Source organism: Pseudorasbora parva, chromosome 3 (genome assembly GCF_024679245.1).
Source record: "Pseudorasbora parva isolate DD20220531a chromosome 3, ASM2467924v1, whole genome shotgun sequence".
In the NCBI taxonomy this organism is placed as follows: Eukaryota; Metazoa; Chordata; class Actinopteri; order Cypriniformes; family Gobionidae; genus Pseudorasbora; species Pseudorasbora parva.
Genome location: NC_090174.1, coordinates 63,942,177 through 63,959,676, shown reverse-complemented (window position 1 = coordinate 63,959,676; position 17,500 = coordinate 63,942,177). Strand labels below are relative to the sequence as shown.

Sequence of the window (17,500 nt, the reverse complement as noted above, 5' to 3'; positions counted from 1 at the left end):
ATCTGTCTGTCTGTCTGTCTGTCTGTTCATCTGTCTGTCGGTCTGTCTGTCTGTTCATCTGTCTGTCTGTCCATCCGTCTGCCTGTCTGTTCATCTGTCTGTCTGTCTGTCTGTCTGTCTGTTCATCTGTCTGTCTGTCTGTCTGTTCATCTGTCTGTCTGTCTGTCTGTCTGTTCATCTGTCTGTCTGTCTGTTCATCTGTCTGTCTGTCTGTCTGTCTGTCTGTCTGTCTGTCTGTCTGCCTGTCTGTTCATCTGTTTGTCTGTCTGTCTGTCTGTCTGTCTGTCTGTTCATCTGTCTGTCTGTCTGTCTGTCTGTTCATCTGTCTGTCGGTCTGTCTGTCTGTTCATCTGTCTGTCTGTCCATCCGTCTGCCTGTCTGTTCATCTGTCTGTCTGTCTGTCTGTCTGTCTGTCTGTCTGTCTGTCTGTCTGTTCATCTGTCTGTCTGTCTGTCTGTCTGTTCATCTGTCTGTCTGTCTGTTCATCTGTCTGTCTGTCCATCCGTCTGCCTGTCTGTTCATCTGTCTGTCTGTCTGTTCATCTGTCTGTCTGTCCATCCGTCTGCCTGTCTGTTCATCTGTCTGTCCATCTGTCTGTCTGTCTGTCTGTTATTAAGGTTTTTGTGGTAAATGGATCATTAGTTTGAGCCTTGAATCTTCCCCCAGGTTGTGAATTATGACAGATGAAGTAAAGGCCAGTTAGTTTATCATCACTGTGTGTGTGTGTGTGTGTGTGTGTGTGTGTGTGTGTGTGTGTGTGTGTGTGTGTGTGTGTGTGTGTGTGTGTGTGTGTGTGTGTGTGTGTGTGTGTGTGTGTGTGTGTGTGTGTGTGTGTGTGTGTGTATTATTACTAACGCTTTGCTTTATTCATGTTAATTAATTGTTGCCGAAGAGCCCTGAGTGTGAAGCGTCTGCGGGTGGATCTGCAGACGAGCTCCGGCTCTCCTGATGAGATGAAGCCGTCGGTCTCTCGAGGGCTTATATTACTGCCACAGCGCACACACTCCGGCTTTATTCCTCTCGTTTCAGAAGAGTCCATCCGTCTTTTAAAGCAAAGGTTTGGTGCCCGAGAGAGTCGGATCAATCGATCAGCCGGAGTCTCTTTCAGCCCACAGGCCTCAGAGTCCAGAGAACGAAGCTCTGTTCTTCATCAGCTGCAGCTTTATTTGAAGAAGTCACTTGAAAAGAATTGAAACATTTCTGCAAAACAAGAACGAGCATCTGCCAATGGCCTCGGAGAAATAACCCTAATACAAAGGAAAACAAGTTTATTCCTCTGTCCACAATGGTGGAAATTAATGGAAGCCCGTTTCCGCCGCTACATAAAACAAAAAAAAATTATATCACGCAATTGTGACTTTACAGGACCTTCTCAAAAAATTCGCATATTGTGATAAAGTTCATTATTTTCCATAATGTAATGATAAAAATTAAACTTTCATATATTTTAGATTCATTGCACACCAACTGAAATATTTCAGGTCTTTTATTGTTTTAATACTGATGATTTTGGCACACAGCTCATGAAATGCATGGAGGCGATCCGCCTGTGGCACTGCTGAGGTGTTCTGGAGGCCCAGGATACTTCGATAGCGACCTTAAGCTCATCCAGAGCGTCGGGTCTCGCGTCTCTCAACTTTCTCTTCACAATATCCCACAGATTCTCTATGGGGTTCAGGTCAGGAGAGTTGAGCACAGTAATACCATGGTCAGTGAACCATTTACCAGTGGTTTTGGCACTGTGAGCAGGTGCCAGGTCAAGCTGAAAAACCAAATCTTCATCTCCATAAAGCTTTTCAGCAGATGGAAGCATGAATCCAAAATCTCCTGATAGCGAGCTGCACTGACCCTGCCCTTGATAAAACACAGTGGACCAACACCAGCCGCTGACATGGCACCCCAGACCATCACTGACTGTGGGGACTTGACACTGGACTTCAGGCATTTGGGCATTTCCTTCTCCCCAGTCTTCCTCCAGACTCTGGCACCTTGATTTCCCAATGACATGCAAAATTTGCTTTCATCCGAAAAAAGTAGTTTGGCCCACTGAGCACCAGTCCAGTGCTGCTTCTCTGTAGCCCAGAAGTGTCTTGAGCTGGGGAATGCGGCACCTGTAGCCAATTTCCTGCTCACGCCTGTGCACGGCGGCTCTGGATGTTTCTCCTCCAGACTCAGTCCACTGCTTCCGCAGGTCCCCCAAGGTCTGGAATCGGTCCTTCTCCACAATCTTCCTCAGGCTCCGCTCACCTCTTCTCGTTTTTTGCCACACTTTTTCCTTCCCACTGAGGTGCCTTGATACAGCACTCTGGGAACAGCCTATTCGTTCAGCAATGTCTTTCTGTGTCTTCCCCTCTCGCTTGAGGGTGTCAATGATGGCCTTCTGGACAGCAGTCAGGTCGGCAGTCTGACCCATGATTGCGGTTTTGAGTAATGAACCAGGCTGGGAGTTTTTAAAAGCCTCAGGAATCTTTTGCAGGTGTTTAGAGTTCATTAGTTGATTCAGATGATTAGGTTAATAGCTCGTTTAGAGAACCGCTTCATGATATGCTAATTTTTTGAGATAGGAATTTCGGGTTTTCAGAGCTGTGTGCCAAAATCATCAATATTAAAACAATAAAAGACCTGAAATATTTCAGTTGGTGTGCATTGAATCTAAAATATATGAACGTTTAATTTTTATCATTACATTATGGAAAATAATGAACTTTATCACAATATGCTAATTTTTTGAGAAGGACCTGTATATCACACAATTGTGACTTTATGTCACGAAAAAAAGTCAGAATTCTGAGATAAAAAGTCTCAATTACTCTTTTTATTTTTTTATTTAATGGCGTAAATGGGCTTCCATAGATATTTGTTCTTGTTTAAAGTACAAACTCACTTCATTAATCAAGTCTTAAGGGTCCTGCACACTGTGCGATTTTTCAAAATCCTTTGCGAATGTCCCTTGTCAGACTGTACGAACATGATCGCCATGGCACACTGTAAGATCTCAGTTGGCATTAATGTCAGACTGCACGATAGTGAAGGCGCGCTAAAAACGGACGCGCACAAGAAAACTCGTCCGGAGTTTTATATCATCAGTGAATGACGCGTTGGGTGACGGTGAGCTGCGTTACACACGAGACTGAAATGCTGGCTACAAAGAAATCTCTAGCACTCGTTTTGGTCGTAGTTTGTCTTGAAAAACGGAGATATTTGGCTGTCGTCGTAGGAGAAGTCACACTGCAGGATTGTGCGCCAAATCTTCTGACACTGCCAGAATTTCGTCTGAGGTCAAATGTGATCGCAGCGCTCATTAATCGGCTGCCGGTGAACATGTCAAACGAACGACCAAAGACGTCAGATTTTAGCCTAGAGTCAGAGGAATCTTTTAGGATTTGCTAAATTTGTCCCAGACGGCCAAATCGTGGCCAAAATCGCAGTGTGCACCCGGCTTTAGTCTCTTCTACAGTAAATGTGTCTTTATTTGAGAATTGCCATTATCTTTTGCAGTGTATGTGTGGAATACTGGAAATACTAAAGATGGTGGAATAAACACACGGAGAGCAGGAGCAAAAAAAAAAAAAAAAAAGCGAGTTAAACGCCGCTCCGGGTAGATGGAGTTTTTAAAGTGGTGCCGATAATGTGAGGAATGGTGTGGCGGACAGACCTGAAGCGCATTAAACCATCCAGCCATTTCACACACCATAACACACACCGTCCTCGGCTGAGAGAGACACCATTTGTCGAAATATTAAGACAAAGAGCCGAGAGACAGAGGGAGGAGTGTTGAATTATGGGGACGACAGAGGACGAATCTTATCACAACACCTCCAGGTGGCTGGCCGCCATTCACCCCAAAACAAAAGGAAATACACAGATCAGGCATAACAATATGACCGGTGAATAACACTGATTATCTCTTCCTGCTAGTGGGTGGGATATATTAGGCAGCAAGTGAACATTTCGTCCTCAGAGTTGATGCGTTAGAAGAAATGGGCAAGCGTAAGGATTTGAGCGAGTTTGGCCAGATTGTGACGGCTAGACGACTGGGTCAGAGCATCTCCAAAACTGCAGCTCTTGTGGGCTGTTCCCGGTCTGCAGTGGTCAGTATCTATCAAAAGTGCTCCAAGGAAGGACCAGTGGAGAACCGGCCACAGGGTCATGGGCGGCCAAGGCTCATTGATGACCGTGGGGAGCGAAGGCTGGCCCGTGGGGTCCGATCAAACAGACGAGCTACTGGAGCTCAAACTGCTCCAGAAGTTAATGCTGGTTCTGATAGAAAGCTGTCAGAATACACAGAGCAGCTCAGTTTGAGGCGTATGGACCAGTCAGGGTGACCTCTGACCCCGCCGAAAGCACCAACAGTGGCACGTGAGCATCAGAACTGGACCACGGAGCAATGGAAGAAGGTGGCCTGGTCTGAGGAATCACGTGTTCTTTTACATCACGTGGATGGCCGGGTGTGTGTGTGTGTGGCTTACCTGGGGAACACATGGCCCCAGGATGCACTATGGGAAGAAGGCGAGCCGGCAGAGGCAGTGTGATGCTGTGGGCAACTTACAGGACTTAAAGGATCTGCTGCTAACATATTGGTGCCAGATACCACAGCACACCTTCAGGGGTCTAGAGGAGTCCATCAGAGACGGGTCAACACAATATTAGGATATCATAATGTTATGCCTGATCGGTGTATATTTTACATGAAGCTTATTTTAGGGCTAGTATGATTTCCATGAGAGTTAAACACATTTACTGACAAATAATTCAGTTCTCAGTGTAGTAGTGCAATGTTCTGTGTATTTAAATGAGAACGCATTTATAAATGCATCATTATTTTCACCCGTTACTTCAATCTTCAGGCTCTCATGATTTTCTTCATGCAATATAAAAGCTTTTGTTTCTTCTGGGTTGAAATGTGACCCAGGCGAGCTTCTCAATCTAACGCTCAACACTCGTCCTGACCTCATTCCCGCTGAACGAGGGCGTCTGTGTGCGATCGAAATAGGTTATGAATTACTATTGAAGATGTGTTCTCTGAGGCATCTGTCGTGTCTCTGTGAGAGTTTGTGCTTCGTCTGATCTGACATCTGGTGGATCTGAAGGTAATGAGCGCTAAACATCAGAACGGTGAAGAGTGGAGAGGCCAAACGACAGCCATTATAGCACTAACCACTGTAGATCCAGCCGTCTTAGGCACTGTTGTGGCACTAGTATTGCAAAATGTGGATTTAAAATGGATATATCTGCATCAGTCTCAGGTTGAAAGTGATTAACACAACACGAACACGGCCTACACTGCAAAACATGCTTTTCTTACTTATTTTACCTATTTTTGTCTTGTTTCGAGTCTAAATATCTAAACATTCTTACATTAGGAACATTTACTAGACAAGTAAAAGTAATTGTCTTGTTTTGGGGAAAATAACTCAAAATGAAGAGAGTTTTTGCTTAAAATAAGATAAATAATCTGCCAATGGGGTGAGAAAATAATCTTAATTCAAACAGAAAACAAGATTATTATTCTCATAATCTGGAATATTTTGGGTTGAGGAACATGGGGTCCCAGGATCTTGTGCTACGCACCTGGTCATATGTAACGTGTGTGTGTGTGTGTGTGTGTGTGTGTGTGTGTGTGTGTGTGTGTGTGTGTGTGTGTGTGTGTGTGTGTGTGTGTGTGTGTGTGTGTGTGTGTGTGTGTGTGTGTGTGTGTGTGTGTGTGTGTGTGTGTGTGTGTGGTTTCCGTTGTCATTTGCTTCCTGTTGTTTTAGCTGTGCAGAAATAGTTCATAATGCTGCTTCATATTATAAACTGTGTTAGCATATTTTATATTATTTTATTTTATTTAATCTTTGTTATATATTTAATTATTTATTTATCCATCTTAATTAAGCAATCTTGGGTTTTGGAAAGGCATATTTTATTTTATTTTATTTTATTTTATTTTATTTTATTTTATTTTGTTTTGTTTTATTTTATTTTATTTTATTTTATTTTATTTTATTTTAAAGCTCTTAATCAAGCTCTTTCCTAGACCTGAATTCTCCATTAGTCAGCAGTGATCTCTCTCTCTCTCTCTCTCTCTCTCTCTCTCTCTCTCTCTCTCTCTCTCTCTCTCTCTCTCTCTCTCTCTCTCTCTCTCTCTCTCTCTCTCTCTCTCTCTCTCTCTCTCTCTCTCTCTCTCTCTCTCTCTCTCACTGTCATTGGAGTGTTTGGGGTTTTGGCTCTTCTTCATGAGCGTTTATGAAGGACTGACTCAAACTCATCAGACCTGGAGCGGCTGCGGCGGTTAAATGGCGGCGCTAATGTTCAGAGCAGGAATCTCATTAAGATGGAGGAATGGCATGCACTTGCTGTCGGCATCCATCACCGCATTCCGTCGCTTCCCACGTCTTCAGAGAGAATGAGCACGGATGAGGACGGATAATATCAACCCATCCTTCTCTCTCTCTCTCTCTCTCTCTCTCTCTCTCTCTCTCTCTCTCTCTCTCTCTCTCTCTCTCTCTCTTTCTAACTAAGGGGCCAAACCCAACCCTTGAAAAACAATCCCACCCCATAATCCCCCCTCCACCAAACTTTACACTTGGCACAACCTAGAGAGAGTTCTCTCTCTCTCTCTCTCTCTCTCTCTCTCTCTCTCTCTCTCTCTCTCTCTCTCTCTCTCTCTCTCTATCTCTCTCTCTCCCTCCCTCCCTCCCTCCCTCTCTCCCTCTCTCTCTCTCTTTTTCTCTCTCTCTCGCTCGCTCGTCTGGAGGTCTGCCAGTGCAGCTCTGGATGGAGATCTGGATTTGGTGCCATTCATTTTTCCACATGATTTCATTGCATTCAGTATTCAAAAATAACCCTGGATTGACATTCATATATATGCAGCTTTATATACTGAGCATTATATTAATGTATTATATATAAAGATCATTTTGACTGGTAATTGTTGAGTTCTCATGATGTTTCCTCCGCTCACAGGTGGGAGTTTACCCAAACCGCAGGTGAAGACGGCATCATTAGGTCAGGCTGGAAAGGCCCGGTCACCATTACTGCCCGTTTCCGTGCCGACCGCTCCCGAATCCGCTGAAGATGGACAGAAACAAGCCGACGACCCAGCGAGCGTAAGTTACCCACACATACATCAATTCAGTTCTGATTCGATTCAGTATATATTAATTTAGATATACGCTATATTGCCAAATGTATTGGGATACCTGAGTTCAGGTGTTCAGTCTCTTCATGGCCACAGGTGTATAACTCCAGCTCTCGACCTGCAGACACTTCTACACACATTAGTGTAAGAATGGGTCGCTCTCAGGAGCTCAGTGAACTCAAGCGTGGGGCCGTGATAGGCTGACACCTGTGCAATAAGGCCATTCCTGACATTTCCTCACTACTAAATATTCCACGCTCAACTGTTAGTGGGATTATAACAAAGTGGAAGAGATTGGGGACAACAGCAACTCAGCCACGAAGTGTTAAATCCCAGAGCGGGGTCAGCGCATGCTGAGGGTCACAGTGCGCAGAAGTCTCCAACTTTCTGCAGAGTCAACAGCTCCAGACCTCCAGACTTCTGTGGCCTTCAGATGAGCTCAAGAACAGCGGAGAGAGCTTCATGGAATGGGTTTCCATGGCCGAGCAGCTCATCCAAGCCTTACATCACCAAGAGCAATGCAAAGCGTGGGATGCAGTGGAGTAAAGCAGCCGCCACTGGACTCTAGAGCAGTGAGACGTGTTCTCTGAGCGACCAATCACGCTTCAGTCTGACGATCCCATGGACGAGTCTGGGTTTGGCCGGTTGCCAGGAGAACGGGACTCGCCTGCCTGCAATGTGCCAAGTGTAAAGTTTGGTGGAGGGGGGATTATGACATGGGGCTGTTTTTCAGGATTAGCCCCTTAGTTCCAGTGAAAGGAACTCTTAATGCTTCACCAAGACATTTTGGACAATTTCACGCTCCTGACTTTGTGGGATCAGTTTGTGGACGGCCCCTTCCTGTCCCAGCATGACTGCGCTCCAGTGCACAAAGCGTCGCTCCATAAAGACATGGATGAGGAGTTTGGTGTGGAGGAACTGGACTGGCCTGCACAGAGTCCTGAGCTCAACCCGATAGAACAGCTTTGGGATGAATTAGAGCGGAGACTGAGAGCCAGGCCTTCTCGACCAACATCAGTGCCTGACCTCACAAATGAGCTTCTAGAAGAATGGGCAAAAATCCCCATAAACACACTCCTAAACCTTGAGGAAAGCCTTCCCAGAAGAGCTGGAGCTGTTAGAGAGGGTGGGCCGACTCCAGATTAAACCCCACGGGTTAACAATGGGAAGCTCGTGTGTGTGAAGAGGCGACAGCACAACACTTTTGGCGATATAGTTTATTTTGGTACAGGTTAAAATTAACAACTAATTTGTATGCAAACATTTAAATTCATCATAAAATAACTTTTTGTAGGAATATAAACATTAAAACTGGCATTAAAACTGATATTTTCACCCCAGCCCTACTAGTCATTACACCGGTCGAATACACTCTCTTTTAGTCTCTTTTGAGTGTTTTGGAGTCGTTTCAAATCACATCTGTAAGCTGAAAGCTTTAATAAATGTTTCTCACTAACCAGAATCATTTCATTTAAACCACAAGCAACAATTTGACCCGCTTTCCTCTGAAAGAATGATTGATGGAGCTGTGATTCAAAAACCAATCCCTGCCTCGGCCTCAACGCTCCTAATCATTAATTTTTCCTGAGCGTTTGTGGCAAACATTGCATCTTCATTGTGAATCATTGAAGAGGCAGAGAAGACTGTTACCATATGAAGAGGAAGTCTGTGTCTGAGGTTTGGTTCGGCCTCAGATCGGAGAGAGAGTGAGAGTCAGGCGAGCGCAGACACGGAAAGGTCAGCTGAATTTATCCATCGAACACATATCTGTTTAATTGGAGTGGCCTTTACCCATCAGAGGAGAAGAAAATAAACAAACTGACACTTCAGCGGGCACGATGACGCGATATAGTGTGAGCTGAGCAGAGATCTGAGCATTAATACAGCAGGACCGCTGTAAACAAAGTACTTTTATAATAAAACAGGGATTTCTTGCTAACCATAGGGATGCACAATTACTTACAAACTAGCAATATTTAAATTGCATATTTAATTTTCAGCAGACACACATTTGGTTTGTTTTGTAATGGAAAAATCATGCAAGAAGACTAGTATTTTTCTTAATGAATTGTTGTGTTTTTGCTAACTTGGAAAAAGTGTAAATTAAAATATCACGTGTATTTGTGGAACAGAAAATAAATTATTCTTTTTGGAATTCAAGAACGAGGCAAGTGACTTGCCTTCATCAATAGGTCATTGAATCATTCCCTCAACCGATTCACTTCATCAATAGGTCATTGAATCATTCCCTCAACCGATTCACTTCATCAATAGGTCATTGAATCATTCCCTCAACCGATTCACTTCATCAATAGGTCATTGAATCATTCCCTCAACCGATTCACTTCATCAATAGGTCATTGAATCATTCCCTCAACCGATTCACTTCATCAATAGGTCATTGAATCATTCACTCAACCGATTCACTACATCAATAGGTCATTGAATCATTCCCTCAACCGATTCACTTCATCAATAGGTCATTGAATCATTCGCTCAACCGATTCACTACATCAATAGGTCATTGAATCATTCACTCAACCGATTCACTTCATCAATAGGTCATTGAATCATTCCCTCAACCGATTCACTTTATCAATAGGTCATTGAATCATTCCCGCAAACGATTCTCTTTATCAATAGGTCATTGAATCATTCCCTCAACCGATTCACTTTATCAATAGGTCATTGAATCATTCCCTCAACCGATTCACTTTATCAATAGGTCATTGAATCATTCCCTCAACCGATTCACTTTATCAATAGGTCATTGAATCATTCCCTCAACCAATTCACTTTATCAATAGGTCATTGAATCATTCCCTTAACCGATTCACTTTATCAATAGGTCATTGAATCATTCCCTCAACCGATTCACTTTATCAATAGGTCATTGAATCATTCCCTCAACCAATTCACTTTATCAATAGGTCATTGAATCATTCCCTTAACCGATTCACTTTATCAATAGGTCATTGAATGACACTGTGAAGCTGCTTTGACACAATCGTGATTGTAAAAGCGCTATATAAATAAAGTTGATTGATTGATTGATTGATTGAATCATTCCCTCAACCGATTCACTTTATCAATAGGTCATTGAGTCATTCCCTTAACCGATTCTATTTATCAATAGGTCATTGAATCATTCCCTCAACCGATTCTCTTCATCAATAGGTCATTGAATCATTCGCTCAAGCGATTCTCTTCATCAATAGGTCATTGAATCATTTGCAGATGCACCTATGCAGTGAATATCAGGGCATTTTTATTTATTGTGGTGGCATTGTTCCCCTAAGCCACCATTCGTTTTTTCCCTGCTTACCTTCGTTCTCGTGAGATGAAAGCGACCCACACATGGCTCTTCACATAATCAGTGCCTTTTTGAGGAGTTTAAGCCTCTGATTGTGATCATATTTTGATCATGAATCATGAATTGTGTTGTTCATTTCAACCCAAACTGCGGTTTATGCCGGTCGTTTTGTGCTGCGTGTCTAAATTCAGATTTGAGCTGTGATTTCTGATGTGAGCCATCTCTGAGGTCGTGACCTTTGCTGGACTCGTGGTGTGGTTTCTGAGCGCATGGATCCGCTAGCATCCGCGTGATTGATGTTTTCCCGGACGTTCGTGCCAGTTTTATACAGGCCGTTACAGATGGAGCTCAGGGCACTCCGGTCCGTTCATAGATAACCAATAAACAGCATCAATAACCACCCTCAGATATTGATGCAATAACCACACTAATTGTTTGCGATGGATCTGAAGGTCAGGTGCTAATGCATGAGCTCATGAAGCGCTTCAAGTTTTCAATATCACAGTGACCTTTCCAAACCTGTTCGCTCTAAACTGTTAAAAGTTTCTGTGAATGTCAGGACATCGGCACAAAAAACTCTCATCGGACAGAGATCAGATATTGGTGCACACGTGTAAAGCAAAATACATTTTAAAAACAGTGAAATATTCCTCCAGTAGATCATCTGTTCTCTGTGTGAATATAAAGTAAAGTGTGATTTATTCCTGTGATCATCATCATCATTACTCTTCAGAGTCACATGATCCTTCACTAATCACTCTCATATCTGATGATCAACACACAGTTATGATTATTATCAGCTCATTTTTCTGTGGAAACTGATCCATTTAATTTCTCAGGATTCTCTGATCATTAGAAAGTTTAAAACAACAGCATTAATTCGAAATAGAATCTTTTGTAACATTATAAATTATCTTTACTGTCACTTTTGATCATTTGAATGCACCCTCGATGAATGAAAGTACTAAAATATGTTGTCCAAAACGTTATCACTATTATAACTTAAACTAAATAAAAATCAAAATGGTAACACTTTACAATAGTTAACATGAACTAACAGTGAAAAATACAGCATTTCAACTAGGGCTGTCAATCGATTAAAATATTTAATCACGATTAATTGCATGCTTGTCATAAGTTAACTCGCAATTAATCACATTGTTGTCATGAGTTAATTCGCAATTAATCACATTGTTGTCGTGAGTTAACTCGCAATTAATCACATTGTTGTCATGAGTTAATTCGCAATTAATCACATTGTTGTCATGAGTTAACTCACATTTAATCATTGTTGTCGTGAGTTAACTCGCAATTAATCACATTATTGTCCTGAGTTAACTCGCGTTTAATCATTGTTGTCGTGAGTTAACTCGCTATTAATCACATTATTGTCATGCGTTAACTCGCGTTTAATCACATTGTTGTTGTGAGTTAACTTGCGTTTAATCACATTGTTGTTGTGCATTAACTTGCGATTAATCACATTATTGTCATGAGTTAACTCGCGTTTAATCACATTATTGTCATGAGTTAACTCGCGTTTAATCACATTATTGTCATGAGTTAACTCGCGTTTAATCACATTATTGTCATGAGTTAACTCGCGTTTAATCACATTATTGTCATGAGTTAACTCTCGTTTAATCACATTGTTGTCATGAGTTATCTTGCAATTAATCACATTATTGTCCTGAGTTAACTCGCGTTTAATCATTGTTGTCGTGAGTTAACTCGCTATTAATCACATTATTGTCATGCGTTAACTCGCGTTTAATCACATTGTTGTTGTGAGTTAACTTGCGTTTAATCACATTGTTGTTGTGCATTAACTTGCGATTAATCACATTATTGACATGGGTTGGCTTGCGAATAATCACATGATTTTCTTGCGTTGACTTGTGTTTAATCCCATTATTGCCGTGAGTTACCTCGCGATTGATCACATTATTGTCATGACTTGCGATTAATCACATTATTGTCATGGGTTGGCTTGCGCTTAATCACGTTATTGTCATGAGTTAGCTTGCGATTAATCCCATTATTGTCATGAGTTAACTCGCAATTAATCACATTTTTGTTGTAAATTAACTCGCAATTAATCACATTATTGTCATGGGTTAGCTTGCGATTAATCACATTGTTGTTGTGAGTAAACTTGCGATTAATCACAGAATTGTCATGGGATGGCTTGCGCTTAATCACATTGTCGTCATGAGTTAGCTTGGGATTAATCCCATTATTGTCATGAGTTGGCTTGCGATTAATCACATTATTGTCGTGAGTTGGCTTGCGATTAATCACATTATTGTCATGGGTTGGCTTGCGCTTAATCACGTTATTGTCATGAGTTAGCTTGCGATTAATCCCATTATTGTCATGAGTTAACTCGCAATTAATCACATTTTTGTTGTAAATTAACTCGCAATTAATCACATTATTGTCATGGGTTAGCTTGCGATTAATCACATTGTTGTTGTGAGTAAACTTGCGATAAATCACAGAATTGTCATGGGATGGCTTGCGCTTAATCACATTGTTGTCGTGAGTTAGCTTGGGATTAATCCCATTATTGTCATGAGTTGGCTTGCGATTAATCACATTATTGTCGTGAGTAGACTCACGATTAATCACATTGTTGTTGTAAATTGACTCACGATTAATCACATTATTGTCATGGGTTAGCTTGTGATAAATCACATTATTGTTGTGAGTTAACTCGCGATTAATCACAGAATTGTCATGAGTTAACTCGCTATTAATCACGTTGTTGCAAATTACCTTGCGATTAATCACATTATTGTCATGAGTTAGCTTGCGATTAATCCCATTATTGTCACGAGTTAACTCGCAATTAATCACATTTTTGTTGTAAATTAACTCGCAATTAATCACATTATTGTCATGGGTTAGCTTGTGATTAATCACATTGTTGTTGTGAGTTAAATTGCGATTAATCACAGAATTGTCATGGGATGGCTTGCGCTTAATCACATTGTTGTCGTGAGTTAGCTTGGGATTAATCCCGTTATTGTCATGAGTTGTCTTGCGATTAATCACATTATTGTCGTGAGTAAACTCGCGATTAATCACATTGTTGTAAATTAACTTGCAATTAATCACATTACTGTCATGGGTTAGCTTGTGATTAATCTCATTATTGCCATGAGTTAACTCGCGATTAATCACATTGTTGTTGTAAGGTTAACTCACGATTAATCACATTATTGTCATGAGTTAACTCGCTATTAATCACATTGTTGCAAATTAACTTGGGATTAATCACATTATTGCTTTATGCTGGTAAATGTGATTAATCGAGTTTACCAGCGATTAATCAAATTATTGCCATGAGTTTACCAGTGATTAATCACATTACTTATATAGTAAATGCATCTTGATTTAATTTTTTTTTAGCTATTTAGACTAGAAGCAAGACAAAATTACTGAGTAAGAAGAGCATTTTTTGCAGTGTACTGTGAGTGTTCCTATGAACCATAAAAATAAACTAATTCTGAAGAAACTTTAACATCCATGGAATCTTTCCAGGTTTCTTAATAGTGTGGAAAGATTATTAAAATGAAAAAAGGGGGTCTTTTAAGAATTGGTCATTAAAATGGTGTTAAAAAAAACCTTCTGGACTGCATGACACTAAGTTACGCACATCTGTGAAAGAAGGCTTAATAAAACATTGAACAAAATGTATGTATAGCAATTCATTAGAAGCCATGGCTTATTATGGCTACCCTATTTACAAAATGACATCTACCCATCAAAATGTAAACATAAAAAATATATATGTGTAAACATATGCATACATACACACACAGTCATATACACTGAATGTATACTCATATACATACATATTTACACACATACATACACACTTAATTACAAATGTTTGTTTATTATTTGTTTCAATTAATGCTCAATATTTATACATAAACTTATCTTACACATATCTTTTTTTAATGCATTCATATATTTGTCAAAAATTAGGATTTAAAAAACAGTTTTAAACACACATGCGCGCACACACACACACACACACACACACACACACACACACACACACACACACACACACACACACACACACACACACGTGTTTACAGTGACAGCATGTTCTGACTGTGATCTTCTTCTCTGGTGTCAGGTGTACGAGCAGGACGATCTGAGCGAGCAGATGGCGAGTCTGGAGGGTCTGATGAAGCAGCTCAACGCCATCACGGGTTCAGCCTTTTAACACACACTCACACACACACACCGTATCCGCAGGGGAACACACACCTCGAGCGCAGGAGCGCAGACCGATTCTATCCACAGAAACCCCTGGAACGGGATCGAAAAAGGGAAAAAGACTCCAAACCGAACGCTGGGAAAGCGTCTCTTTTCTAACACCGTCTGAGATTTTATACCTGTTCACTTCAGCTCATGCTAAACGCAGACGGATCGCCAGGATTCATGAGTTTAATCTGCTGATGGAAGCAAGATTAGACCTTTTCCAAACCCCTGACGGATGCCAAGATGTCTCGGAGTCGCTCTATTGCTGCCAAAATCCTTTCCTGAGGAGTTTCTGTTCACACTGGGATGAGGTTGCTTCGGTTTTCACGGATGTCTCATTGGTTTATTATCCCTCGGTTTATTATCCTAATGTCAGATGTGCAGGACTGTGTTCTTGATTTCACATTGTGTGTCGATGAATGATTTCGGTCTGCGTTTAAACGGTTTTGTTATGTGTGCAAAAGAGACTTTTTTATGTGCCTATATCTATATTTTGTTCACTTTTTGCTCATCTTATTTATTTCCTATGTGCTGATTTGGAGCTGCGAGACAAAAGAAGATGAATGAGGACATGAAGGAAGCTGGAGTGCGTCCCGATATTTGATATTTTTCTCATGAGTGTGTGTGTGTGTTACATGACACACGACAGACGCTGTTTTTTACTGTACAGATGCACCGAGCGATTGATGGACTCGGGACGGGGCGGGCGTTGGGTTTCTACCGATATATTTAATATATGATTTAGAGCGTTCCTTTCACGGTAACTTATGAACACTAGAGCTTTTATTTACCCATTGGGAGAATTCTGGGACGGACTTTCACTGTGTTTTTCAAACGTGAAGATTGGAGGATATTTGTGCGTCAGCATCATAACACACACCTTTGGTTGTCTAACGTTTTTTGTGCATCATGTTTAAAGGATTAGTTCACTTTTAAATAAAGTTATTTCCTCACCCTCATGTCATCCCAGATGTTCATGTCTTTCTTTCTTCAGTGGGAAAGAAATGATGAAAACATTCCAGGATTTTTCTCCATGTAATGGACTTCAGTGGACCTCAAACGGCTCAAGGGCCAGATGACCGTTTCAAAAGATCATGCTTGACCATACACACACATATTCAGATGTCTTCGTGTCAGTTTATCATTTAAAACGTTTTTCCGAACACTTGTAAACACTGACTCGGTACTTCCGCCGACGTCAAGCCGGATCGGACATCACAAACGTGCATCACAGAACAGAGCAAGGCCAGCATTTGTGCTTATAAAACTCTTTTACTTAGTGTTTAAATGAGAGATGGTTTGTTGAGATAAGAGCCTTACTCATCGTCTGCTGTCGTTTAAAGCCCTCTGAAGCTGCACTGAAACGGTCATCTGGACCCACTGAAGTCCATTATATGGAGAAAAATCCTGGAATGTTTTCATCAAAAACCTTCATTTCTTTCCCACTGAAGAAAGAAAGACACGAACATCTGGGATGACATGAGGGTGAGGAAACTATCAGCGAAAGATTATTTCAAAGTGAACGAATCCTTTAATATGATCGACGACATTCCTGACAAACATTTTGGGATTTTTCCATAATGTTCCGTCTGATATCCAGCAACATTTTTTATTCGTAAGCGTCAACTCATAGCCTGTCTAATGCAAAACATGATCGTTCTCCAGCACAAACATCTAAACATTCATAAATCGAGACACATTTACTGCAGAGGAAGAAAAATGACCGGATTAAAATCTAAAATGCATCAAAAGGGAGTGAGTTTGTGCTTAAAACTAGAACAAATATCCATTATTAACAATTATTAACAAATATCCAAATATCCAAATACCAATGCAGTCAGAAAAATAAACTTTACTCAAATTGCTTTAAACTCGCTTCTTTTTAGAAAACATTGTGTCCAGTAAATGTGTCGTGATGTAAGAGTGTTGAGATGTTTGTGCTGGAGAAAGAGACTCAAACACTGAGGAAGAAGAGGATTGGTCTGCTTTAAAGGTGCAGTGTGTAAGTTTTGGCAGCATCTAGTGGTGAGGTTGTGAATTGCACCCGGCCAAAAAAGCGAAATGCGCCAGATCTCATTAGCTCCGCCCACTTCCACGAAGCACTGCGAATGCATAAACTCTCTAAACATTCTCAAAATACTAAAAGTTTCACGTTAACTGTCATTCATTGTATCCCTTAAAAAAACATCTTTGATCACCAAAAAGATGTTTTTCCCCAAACTTGACTGTAATTCTACACCCTTTCTTCATGAATATTCTAATTAGCCAACCTGCTCTATCAATATGCAAATTAGCTCCGCCTCCACTCAATCACACAAGCTCAGATTACCTGATCCACTCGCTCAACTTCACTGTAATAAACTCTCTGAATATCACAGAACGTCAGTGGAGAAAGACATATAGTTCACCTGTACATCACAAACATAATTAACACGCTATATTTTTCATATCAACAGAAAAATACACAGGAATAACCTGCTTCTCTTGAGACGCCCCTAAATTCAGAGAATAGTTAATGATATGCTAAAGCTCCACCCACACCTTGACGCGATTGGTTAGTTTGTGACGTCAGAAACACCAGGGATAATTTTTAAATGAGTAGCTTTATATTTCTCAATTGTTTTACATGTTTGTTTGCAGTGCTTCATGGGATTGTAGTTCTTTCCCTCACTAGAGCCGTTAAAGGTGCAGTGTGTAAGTTTTAGTGGCATCTAGTGGTGAGGTTGGGAATTGCACCTGTCCCTTTCGAAGCACATAGAGAAGCTACGGTGGCCCACACAGGG

General features: G+C 41.1%; 1 protein-coding gene across 1 annotated transcript in view; it reads left to right on the top strand.

The window, feature by feature from the left end:
- The window catches only part of dcc (DCC netrin 1 receptor), a 284,296-nt gene that overhangs the window by 265,779 nt on the left and 1,017 nt on the right, over nt 1-17,500 (top strand). Inside the window, exons 28-29 of the mRNA XM_067439804.1 lie at nt 6,949-7,091; nt 14,590-17,500. The exon at nt 14,590-17,500 is cut by the window's right edge and continues 1,017 nt beyond it. Of these exons, the coding sequence (XP_067295905.1) occupies nt 6,949-7,091; nt 14,590-14,679 (233 nt within the window). The 3' untranslated portion in view covers nt 14,680-17,500. The remainder of the gene's footprint in view (nt 1-6,948; nt 7,092-14,589) is intronic.